Below are 12,500 nucleotides of genomic sequence, written 5' to 3'. Positions count from 1 at the left end.
ACTACTGGAGAACCACTACAACTCTCTGGTTAAGGTCACAAATGTCCTGCTTTGTGCTTCGTCATCATTCAACCTTCAGACCTTCATGACTCTCGGTAGGAAAATCTAAATCTGTTCATCTGTTCATCTGTTCAGCTCACGGTGGGTTCGTTCTGTGAGCAGATACACAAACATGGTCTCTGTTCGTCCTCCATGTTCTCACAGGCTGAAGATAATTACAGCAGCCTGAATTCATCTCCACCAATCAGAGGTAACGTGACACCAGCCTGGAGTCTGCACCTCCACTCAAACCACCATCAACCTTTAAGGTCGTCGTCGTTTCCTGGAATCCAAAAGTCTTTTCCACTGTGTCGTTCAGCAGCTTGTGGCAGCTCTTCATGAAGCTCCATGACGACCACGCTGACGTCTTCACGCTGAGCTTCACTCCAATCACGACTCGACCGAAGAAACACGTAAACTCACAACAACAACAACAACAGCCGCGTGGCTGCAAACATCTTGTCACCACGTTTGTGGCCTTTCTTCTTAGACGACACCCTCATCTTCAGTCCCGCCCACCAAGCTCTGATTGGTCCAACAGCTGTCAGTGAGCCCGACACCAGGCCTGTTTGACAGCCTGAACAAAGCGGAGATGCATTAAAACACGACTTCTGATCTCTGTGAAGACGAATCGAGCGGACCATCAACAGGACGCGGACGACGGCAGCCATGTTGTTAATGTTGACTGAAGGTTAAGCTTTTTCCACGACGATGAATCATCATTCATTCTTGCGATGATGATGACGATGATGATTATAACGTATCGTCCTTTTTTTTCAGCACATTCGTTTAATTTAATCTAATTTCAGGGGCTTTTGCTGCTCGCGGTCACGGAAATACTCGACATTCTCCAGCGTTCTTTGCACCAATCAGGAGAAGCAAACTTTGCAAACCAAGCCTCATATTTCGGTCACAATAATTGTTCGAGGCTTTCCTTCACTCGGTTTTGGTGGTTCCGCCCGGTGGATGGAGACTTGCGCAGGAAGAGGTTTGTGATCAGGATCAGGATAAAGGCTCAACTGTCTCCAACATTTCTAAGCTTCAACATCCCCATAAAGGATCCACTTTGGCCTCAATAAGCTGCACTCGTACATAAACTTCCACTGAGTCTGACCACGGCTGGAATATTTCCCCGTTCTGTTAAAACTTGGCTTTACAGACGCCCCCCCGCCCAGCCTCACCCCCCCCACCCCCCACCCCCCCACCCCCGGCTCTACAGCTCATCAATTTACAGCATTACAAACAGCGCTCACATCCAAGTGGAGTTTAGCAGCATAAATTAGCCGAGCATCTGTCTCAGTCCTCCCTCTGGATCGACCGACTGACATCCATCCGTGTCTGTTAATGTCATTTTAATGGCGGCCTGCGTCGCGACGCATTACGCTGATACAAAGCTCTTCATTCTGCTGTTGGAGATTTCAGATGGCAGAGAAGCTGCATTCCTGCAGCCATTTTCTTATTTGTCTTCTGACGCAGGATAACTAACCAAACAAAGACTCCGGCCTCGCGTTCCCAGCGGAGCGACGCCGAGTTCAGAAACCGATCCAGCAGATTTCCCTCCGAGCCCGACCCAGCGGATCACAGCGGAGAAAGGTTTGAGCAGAGGCTGACGGAGGGTCGCCTCCTCTGGTGATGGCGTCGCTGCGTCAGTGCCAGTTTGCTTTGAAGTGAATCGTGAACGGCCTGAACGTGACGGTGAATCACTGGCGTTGCTTTGACTGGCTGCGCTGATCAGACGGCCTTTATTTACGTGAAAACATCCTGCCTGTGACTGTCCCGACATGTTCCCAGCATGCACAACCAGTCAGAGTCTGGCACCGCGAGGCCTGACAGGATCCAGACGGGATCCAGAGGAAGAGGCAGCGATGCAGCTCTGAAGCTGGAGACGGGCTGACTCACAGAGCTCCTCGGCTCGGAGGTCTGGAGCATCTGACCTACTTATTTTTATTGGAGTTTAATGGAGCTTTAAGGAGGCGACAGGCAGAGAGCAGCGAGCGAGGGAGGTGAAGGAGGGGTCGACCGAAGGCCTGGGTACAGTTCACACACACACACACACACACACACACACACACACACACACACACAGCTGGGCAGCGATCCATTCAGGCCAAACATCTGTCTGTCAGACTGATGGAGAGGAGATGGAGGGTGAGATTAACACTGATTCTCTCTGCAGAGAATAAGACACACACACACACACACACACACACACACACACACACACACACACACACAACTGCTGTACATGTGGCAGAAACAAACAGCGAAGCTTTTAAAAACGGTACCAACGCAGAGTTTTGAGGACATGAAGAGTCCTTTGATGGCTTTGTTTTCCTCTTTCTTTTCTTGTGCAGCTGCAGCTTCAGTTGACGACCTTCAGTCACTGGTGATCGGCTGTTTCAGGGTCTTAATGTGCTGTTTTACTCATTTTTCTTTAAACTCCACCTCGTCCTCGGCACTGCGGCTGCTTCTCTCTGCTGATCGCAGCATCTATAGCTGTGGAGCTTTGAGCACAGCTGCTGGGACTGACGTCTCACCAGAGCTCCACGTCGTAATAACCATCCATGTGTGTCCATGAGGAGCCACACTGGACTGGACTGTGAAAACAAATGCCAGTGTTACTGAGAGTAGTGACTCAGCGGTGGTTGTCGAAAGGCCTTGAACGCCTCGCTGAAGGTAGAAGTGACTGATCCGCCTTTAGCTCGGCTGCAACCTTTAACTGACTGCTGACCCGCGGCCATTTTCCCGACGTGGCGAGCTCAGCTGACCTCTCATCAATCGAGTCAACAGCAGCATACTATGTCTCCAGTGGGACTTATGTTCTAAATGCAGTTAGCTAACATTAGCGACACTTTGCTAGCCATCGCAACCAGCTATCAGTTAGCCTGAACTGATCTCAAAGGAGCTGTCATTAGATTTACTGACAAAGTGATCAACAGTCGATCTTAGTGCTGTTAGACATCCTGAAGGTGAGAGTAATCAATGCACGTGAACCATGTGACCACCAGGCGAAGGCGTCACGTCTCTTTTCGACGGCGCCGATACGTCACGCAGAGCAGATCTTTACCAAAAAGCCTCGGCTCAGGTTTCCGTTTGTCGAGTCTTCAGTTGTTCTGATGGATCCTCACACGTTTGAAGACGAAAAATAAAAACTGACGTGCGACTGTTTTCACTTTGTTCCTCACAAATATCACAAAACATCCAGACGAAATCCACCACGTCGAGCCGGAATCAAAACCAAAGCTTTGGTTTAGTGACTGAAGTGAGACACACACACACACACACACACACACACACACACACACACACACACGCACACACGCACAGGCCAAACATCTGTCAGACAGTTTGAGGAGGCTGTGTGTGTGTGTGTGTTGGATGAGATACAGCTCCTGCTTCAAACTCCTCTTCTGCTCCATATATCAGCCCTCTCAGCTCCTCCTCTCTCCTCGCTCTCCTTCTCCTTTACTTCATTTTATGTTTCTCCTAAAACACATTTACTCTCGTCATAAAACAGATGATTCACACATTTTCGCCGTCCGACCCCATCGGGAGCAGACAAGAGAAAAAGCTCTCGCTGACGTCAGAAAGTCGACGGTCACTCGGGACGTTAGAGGATCGGATGAGCGGAGTCCCGCCGGCGCCCCCTGCAGGCTGACAGACGACACACACCAGTGCAGACGGAGCTGTACTTACTTTGGGTAGTTCATGCAGTAGAGTGTGTAGATGTCGAAGGTTTCACTCTGAGGAGAGAACAAAGTCAACGTCAGAGAGGAAGAGACACACGTTCATCATCATCATCATCATCATCATCATCATCGTTTATGTTGAATGCATGAAAGCAGCTCAGAGATGGTTTGACGCCATCTTCTCCTCCAGCACCTCAGAGGTCAAACTGTTTTACCTCCAGTCACAACAAACTTTGCTTTGTACCACACACACACACACACACACACACACACACACACACACACACACACACAGGTCTTTAAATAGCTGCTCATCTCTAACAGTTTAATCTAATGTTCCTCTGAAAGGGGACTTTCAGTTCGGCGTCAGTCTGACAAACATCAGACCTGTTTAAAGTCTGCTCACAAACGAACAGAAAATCCTGAAAGTTCACATCCAGAAAATTAGAAATCACTAAATTTAAAGTGTGACGACACGTTTGTACAGGAAGCTGCAGGGAATCACATTAAAGCTGTACAGAGGAAAGGAAACAGAGGAAAGCACGAAAAATAATGAAGAAAAATTAAATCATGGCCAAATTTAAGAAGCAAAAATTTAAAAACATTTAATTTTAAATTTGATTAATTTGAGAAAAACAGAGAAAACATTAAAAGTTCACATTTGACTGAAGCACCAAAAACCCTGCAGCACTTTAACCGGATCTGATGACATCACCACCACCTCTCTGACAGCAGCTGCTCTCTGATTGGCTGACAGGCCGAGGTTAGGTGCAAACAGGATGTCACAGGTGACGAAGAGACAAACACACACACACACACACACACACACACACACACACACACACACAGACGTGAAAATGAAGCATTCAGGGCTTCGTGACTGGAGCTCTGTGCAGCCTCACAGCAGCTCCTGCAGAATAACACACCAAGCATCATTCAAAGATCAGATGTACGAGGAGTTTAATCAGGAATGTAACCAAGATGATGAGGATTCTTCCTCTGGGGATCCTGAATGTTCAGTCCTTTAAATGCAGCAGCAGGTCTGGAGATGATCTCACTCTGGACCAGATCCTGAGACCTGCAGCTGCTCAGAAAAACATTTTCATACCGTCTGTCTCTGTGGTGCAACATGTGAGAACAATATCACTACTGTCCAACACACACACTCACACGCACACTCATACGCACACACACACACACACACACACACACACACACACACACACAGAGTCAGGTTGCATTCATCGGGTGTTGGTTTGATCAGCAGCAGCGGCGGCTGGTTAGAGGACTGACTGCTGTGCACTGCAGTGAATGGAGGGTCCAGTTCTACTGGTGCTTTACTGGGTGTTTGGGGATCTCTGTGTCATGTTTCCTGTCAACTAACAGCCTCTCAAACAAACACACACACACACACACACACACACACACACACACACACACACACAGCTGGACTGTACTCACCCTTTCTACGAAGCACTCGGCGATGGCGGCGGCGTGAGGACTCCTCTCTAAATCCTCCAGGAGGTCACTGAGGAGACGCAGAGAGAGAAGTCAGAGTGACATGTTGGTGACATGTTGGTGACACGTTGATGACACATTGGTGACACGTTGGTGACACGTTGGTGACACGGTGGCACATTGGTGACACATTGGTGACACGTCGGTGCACCTTGGTGACATTGGTGGCCAGAAGCCTGAAGACACCTGATCCGGTAGCTAAATGTGTGGATTCAACACCATGTTCATTAATGTGCTGCTACATCAGCCTCAGCTGTTCTGGCTTCAGTCCTGAAGCAGATGTTGAACCTGCAGCAGGAACTGGCTCCCATTCAGACACCGATGCTGGGTGATCAGGTCTGGATCTCAGTCAGCATTCCAGTTCATCCCAGCGGGGCAGAATGGGGTTGAGGTCTGAGCTCTGTGCAGACCAGTCTGCTCCTTCCACACCAAACTGGCTTGACTGCGGAGGCACCACCTTTTCCTTCACACTGAGATCAGGACTGCATAATGACCTCCGAGGACGACGTTGAGCTAAGTTTGGTTCACCATGAACCGAACAAAGACCTGAACATTAACACGAAAGCTCAAACTAAATGTGACCTGAATTTTTTCACAGCGTATATCAAAATTCAGCCCACTCAGTGGTGTTGATGCTGACCACCTGCTGCTGCCTGCCTTGCATTAGTTCTGCACTGACATGGACATTGCTGACATTATTAACTGGGTCAGGTATCAGCAAGACGTGACCGATCCACATTAACGCTCCATCCACACAGAGTTCCCAGTGACTCACTGGGATAACCTTTCAGACACAGCGAGTCACTTTTCACACTTGCAGCAACATTCAGGAACATTTCCTCCATCTTGTCCATTGCAGTTTTCACTTCCTGCCCTCCATCTGAGTTTAATGTCACGTGACTCAAGCGACACATGAGTCCTGAACAGTTCAGGGACATTTCCTGCATGTGTGAAAGGGGCTTAACATCATCTATTCATCTATTCTTTCAGTCGCGCTGGGCTGCAGTTTCTCATCTCTGTCCTCATGCTAACTTCCATAAAAATGACCCAAATGAGTTCCATGCAGTGAAGTATTCAGAGTTTATGTTGGGTCTTGCAGGACCTGCAGGATCTCATTCCTGCTCCAGCCCTCCAGCTCGCAGCACACTGACAACAGATAGAAAACAGCGCAAACAGGTCATATTTCTGCCACAGAGTTTCAGGAAAACTCTGGTTCACAGCCAGTTTGCTTTGCTGGGAGCTGTGGAAAACATTTAACACTATAATAAGAAACACGCTTATTATAGTTACTTTAAAGTTCTGTCACAGTCTGAAAGAGTCGGTGTAGTTCCACATGAAGGTTAGTGTGACACCAAACTGACTCCAGGACCTGCAAACTGTTACAGCTGGCAGACGTTCATCCAGAAAACTCTCCCTCCGTTCCCACAATCCATCCTCATCGTCAACCCTCCATCCTGCCAAGTCCCAAATACTGCTGCTACACACACATCTCCATCTTAATTCTCCTGTATCCATCCGAGTGCTTCGGCCAAGACACACACACACACACACACACACACACACACACACAACACGCAAAAAGAGATATTTACACACAAGAAAAAGTCCAAATTGCTTGTTAAACACAGACATGTGTGATATTAATCTGAGTGGTTCTGTTTGAAACTCTACAGCATCAGTATCCTCAGGAAACCTTCAACAAGTCAACTTTCAGCCTCAACAGCAAACCGTTCCTCCTGCCTGACCCCTGACCAGGAGGTCAGACCAGCTTCAAACACCCCCTCTGACCTCTGACCCCACTGTGGACAGAGTTTCACATCGAGGGGACGAGGGGCATCAAGGCCTCAGAGAAACCAGTTCATACAACATGTCCTCCGACCACATCTAAAGCCAAGCTGAAGCCATCGTGGCCCAGTTTGGTCTTATACTGTTTAGCCCTGACTTAGAAACCAGTCCAGCCCTGTTTGACGTTGTATCCCTGTTTGGTGAAAACCAAAATATCTGTTTCTGGCACCAAATTAAAAACCAAACTACTGTCTGGTCCTGCAGGAGGAGCCAAAGCAGTGGTGTTTGGGGTTGTAGGAGAAAGCAAAGTAGCCCCATTTGGCCCCAAAGTAAAGACCAAACAAGCCCACTTCGGAGCCTAAGTGCAAACCAAACCCTGTTTATCCCCTGGCAGAGAAAATAACCCTCTTTTGATCTTGTATTACGAGCCAAAGTGGTCCTGTGTGGGTCAGGAGCAGGAACCGGCCGGCACGGTCACAAAGAACTTGCCAACTGGAGGTTTTAACACCAGGCAGCCTTTCCTACGATCGGACCTGAAGCACCAGCCCAAGCAGGACAGACGGCGGGCCTTCCGTGTGTCTTCATCAGCGCTCTCATGGAGTAAACGCACACGAATGCAGTTCTGCCGTTTGTCTCTTTGATGGCCCATTCTGAAGTTTTCATGGTGGTTTATGTGCTGAGTGAGAGCGGTCGCCTCTGAGAAGACGTCTTGAATGAGCAGCGATTAAAAAGGAAATTAAAGTGAGTAATTCAGCAGACAGAGAGCAGCTGCAGCAGCCACCGTCGCTCATCATCATCAAGTTACTTTCCAGGAGAAGTTAAACAGAAACTAAATATTTATGAAACAGTTTGGCTCGACCTCGCCATCATTTCACATTTCTGAAGTTCTGCTTTCAGCGAAACACTCGACGAAAGGATTTTCTCTCTTACGCTTCGTTCTCAGACTCGATGGTGTGTTGAGTGACTTTCTTCACCTCCAGTCTCTGAAACATGTCGACGCCACACGATCGCCTTTCTGAAACACGGCCGGCGGGGAAGAAGAAGCGGAAACACGAGCTCGGCTCCGGCTTCAAGACGTCCGTTTTGTTTATATGTTCTGTGTGTATGTGATTGATGTTGTAACTTCTCAGGTACGCTGAGTGACTTCCACCAAAGCAACTTTCTGTTTGACAGAAACTCCATGAAACACAAGTGACGTTCAGCTCATTTCAGGCAGCGACTATCCGGGTTTGAACGCCTCTCTGGCTCTATTTTCACTTCCTGCACGCAGCCACATTGGTCATTTTTGTTGTGCAACACCAACAAGTTGGACGAATTACACTGGTTTCATCCTGAGAATCCCAGCAGTTAACTGGACTTTCCGGGATTATCATGTGATCACTGAACACTGACAGTTCACACGTCAGTGCAGCCTGCAGCATCACACTGCTCAATGAAATTATAAGTAGTCTCAAATAGAGGCTGGTATTCAAATAATGGCTGCCAGTATGAGAAAATAGGCCGGCCACTGATAAAGTGAGGGGGAACGTCCTCCATGACAAAGCTCACATGGTACATTCAGTGTATGTATTTCTGCAGCTCGAATCATTCTCACTACTCTGCTGTTAATACTTCCCCTGGTTACTGTTTTATTCACTAACTATTAAAATATATTCTATTTTAAAAATAAATAAATTAAATTAATTTCTCTTATAATATGTAATGATGAAGATGAACTGCATTTATCTCCATCATGAACATTTTGTGTATTTGATTAGAAAACGCACCATGAAAAGTGCAGAATATTGACCCGTCGAACCTTTGGCAGCTTCTTCATCGATACGAGGACCATTGAAAATTTCCTGGCCCCTGAACGTGTCGAGGACCTTGAAGGCCTCTTGACAGCTGAATCTGGTTACAGCTAACAGATAACACGCAGACGTCTGCGAGGACTCCAGCAGTCGAATGAACTCCTGCAGGAGAACTTCTGGAACGATCTCTGAGAAGTTCACGTTTTGTTTTTACTTTGGAACAGATTTTTGTTGCTAGGCAGAAAGACGAGCCAAGTGTTTGATGACTATCTGAAAACTGCAGCTCGGCGAACAATACGTCAGGAAACAGAGGAGCCGCTGGAGCCGCCATGATTTCTGTGGAGGGATTTTACTGCTGAATATATTTTACATTACATCAGACAACTGTGAAACAGAGGAGGCGTTAAAATGAAGTGATGTGTCTGCACGGAGGAGCATGAGAGCGAGGAGGAAGTCCAAAGATGACGGGACTTTAAAGAGCGTCATAAATCTGCACAGGAGAGGAAAGGAGGAGAGGAAAGGAGGAGAGGAAACAGGGAGAGGAAAGGAGGAGAGGAAGGGAGGAGAGGAAGGGAGGAGAGGTGGACACAAGGAGAGGAAATAAGGAGATGAGGAAACAACGAGAGGAAACAAGGAGAGGAGGAGCCGGGGATTGAAACGACCTTCTGATTGGTGGAGACCCTGCTGGACCTCCTGAGCCATGAACATGAACTCAAGTCAAAGTCTCAGTTTGCACAAAGTTCACAGAGTGAATGAAGACATGAAATAAACTAAAGACACACACACGCACACACACACACACACACACACACACACACATGCATGCACACACACGCACGCACGCACGCACGCACGCACGCCACATGAGGTTACACCACTGAACTCTCACTGCATTCTTAGTTAACAAGCTGAAATCAAGTCTCTCATTATCTCACTCACACACACACACACACACACACACACACACACACACACACACACTCCCTCCTCCTCTTCCTCATTCATTCGTCTCTCTCTCTCTCTCTCTCTCTCTCTCTCTCTCTCTCTCTCTCCCTCTCTCTCTCTCTCTCTGGCGTCAGGCCTCATTTTGTGGCCGGCGGACATCATTAGTGAGGGATTGTGGGAGAGGAAGAGGGAATTCTGGGTGTTTTTTCTTTTTGTTTTTTTATGGAGTGACCGCAGAGGTGGGAGGGGGGAGGAGGATGGGGGAGAGGGGTCGAGAGACAATGACAGACAGAGAGAGAGAGAGAGAGAGTACACAGCACAGTAAAAACAGCTAAATATGAAGGAAAGATGGACAGAGTGAGAGAGGACGGAGGGACAGACAGAAGACATGAGCAGAGACAAACAATCACAGCTGATAATTAGAAACAGGAAGGAAAACATCGTTACTGTGGGAACGAAGTCAAACATGTAGAGATGGAAGGAGAGACAATACAGCAAGAAACAAGACGACAAGAAACCGAAACAAGAGCTGTTAAAGGACCAGAGCGGTTTCACAGAAACACTGATCTGAGATCTGCCCTGTGGACGACTCTGGACATGATCGCAGCTTTAAACCGTGTTGGCATCAGTTCATTTCACCGAGCCGCTGCAGAGACGACGCATCCAGAGCAGTTTCTACCATGAAGGGTCCCATGAATGATGCGTTCAAGGACACAACAGCAGCAGATTCGCATGTTTGCCGTATGTTCACACTGAAAAGTACAACGTGCACTGAGTCAGTGTGAACAGGCATGCTGAAAAAATGCTTTTATTTTGAAGGGGCCTACTATTGTACAAACTCACAGCTGTAAAAAGTTAAAAGGAAGTGGTGAGAAGAAATATCCAAGAAATCTGAGGAGAGTTTCGTGTCTGTTGACACGACAAACTCGTGTCGTTTGTGTGGATGAAGACGATCTGAACAGTTTCCTGCGTTTGGACGGTTTGTCCATCACACTGCTCCAGTTTGTTGGAAGTCATTTTATTTAACTAAACTGATTTCAGCTTCTGTCTTCTGGCACGTTTATGTAGAATTTCATCTTGTATCTTCAGATATTAAAATCTTTGAATTTAAAAATCAGATTTTTCCATCCTGCTTTAAAAACCCTCTTCTGTCTCCTGCTCTGCTCCTGATTGGCTCCTGCTCCTGTCAGTCAGCCTCAGCACAGCTGACCTGTGATGTTTCATCTGAAACTTATTTTATTTTTTTATCTTTTTTTGTTCGACTGATGTTTACATTTTATTGATTTCTGAAGGTGAAACTCTGAACTCGTCCTCGCCATCACGCTTCAGCTGCTCAACACATCACGTCACTTCTTCTCTCACGGGTTAAATACACAAGCCTGACCCCGACCCCACGTGACCCTGAACCCAGAGCGCCCGAGCCGGGCCCTCCTCCGCGGGCCGGGGCCAAACCAAACACGGCGGGGCCGATCTGGTCTGGTTTCCATCCTCACGCAGAGCGAGTCGACTCTTTAACAGAGTGATAAACAGCAGCTGACTGTGAGGCATCTGAGATATGCTGCTTCACCCCACCGATGATAGATGGAGGAGGAGGAGGAGGAGGAGGAGGAGAGAAAAGTGATAAAAGAGAGAAGAAGGAAAGTATGAAGAAAGAAATAGAAGCTGCTTTATCAGCTCAGTCCTGTGAGGTTTGTGAACATTATTAATAATAACAATAATCTGAGGGTTTAATATGGAACAGTTTCACAGCCAGTCACACTTTAAGTACATTTTACTGATAATACTTCTACTACTGAAGTTTAAAGGGTCTGAGTACTTCCCCCAGTACTGTAACACTACTCAGTTATCCTTGCAGTGGGGGGGCTTCAGAAATAACTTTAAAGTCTGCTTTTTGTCGCTTCAGGCTCACAACTCAGTTCATTAAAACAGAAATATGAGATATTACAAATGAGTGTGTGTGTGTGTGTGTGTGTGTGTGTGGTCTTGCACATCTTTATTTGTAGACCAGCGACACATCAAGATGGTCTCCAGTCCTCACAGCTTCAAAGAGCTGTCTGAGGGTTCAGGCCTGGTTTCAGGTTTAAGGTTAGGATCAGGTTTAGGTGAAGGTGAAACTAAGAGTCTCAGGAATGTCCCCCGTCAGTCAGGGTCCCCACAACGATAGCAGGACATATATGAGATCATGTGGTTTCTGACCCCTGGTTAGCATAGAGGGGTCAGAGATCAAATCCTAAATCACGGTGAACAAGAAATCTGAGAACACACACACACACACACACACACACACACACACACACACAGGCTGAGACACAAATCAAGACGACAGGGAAAAAAAAAACAAGAAAAGCTGAAAAAATAGAACAAAAGAAAACAAAGAAAGTTCAGAAAGAAAAACAGAAACAAACAAAGAGCCAATCAATCCCACCAATAAATCAATGAGTGACATCACCGATCAGCTGTCTGACTCAGCTGCTGCTTTGGCCCAGTGCACCATGGGAAATCAACACTAATGATGATGTGGTTTGAGTCCTGAGAGACTGACCGTTCAGTGTGTAAATCTGAACCTGAACGCATCACAGAACACATAGTGAGGTGTTCAAAGACAAACAGCCTCACAGGGCTTCTGTCCAATGAAGACATGTGGATGTCATCCAGTTAAAAACCAGCAGAAACCAGTTTACCACTGGTTTACTTCCAGCAGTGGAGGAAGTCAAGAAATTTACTTCAGTGAGAG

General features: G+C 47.2%; 1 protein-coding gene across 4 annotated transcripts in view; it reads right to left on the bottom strand.

Moving 5' to 3' along the window:
• Positions 1–12,500, bottom strand: part of plekhg2 (pleckstrin homology domain containing, family G (with RhoGef domain) member 2) — a 64,904-nt gene that overhangs the window by 23,571 nt on the left and 28,833 nt on the right. For all 4 annotated transcript variants that reach the window (XM_076735762.1, XM_076735763.1, XM_076735764.1 and 1 more), the window contains 2 exons: positions 5,190–5,256; positions 3,736–3,782 (listed from right to left, as the gene is read on the bottom strand). In XM_076735762.1, coding sequence (XP_076591877.1) covers positions 3,736–3,782; positions 5,190–5,256 — 114 coding nt within the window. The remainder of the gene's footprint in view (positions 1–3,735; positions 3,783–5,189; positions 5,257–12,500) is intronic.

Source organism: Chaetodon auriga, chromosome 7, assembly GCF_051107435.1.
Source record: "Chaetodon auriga isolate fChaAug3 chromosome 7, fChaAug3.hap1, whole genome shotgun sequence".
In the NCBI taxonomy this organism is placed as follows: Eukaryota; Metazoa; Chordata; class Actinopteri; order Chaetodontiformes; family Chaetodontidae; genus Chaetodon; species Chaetodon auriga.
Note: the sequence above shows the minus strand (reverse complement) of the source record. Positions and strands in the feature narration are given on the sequence as shown.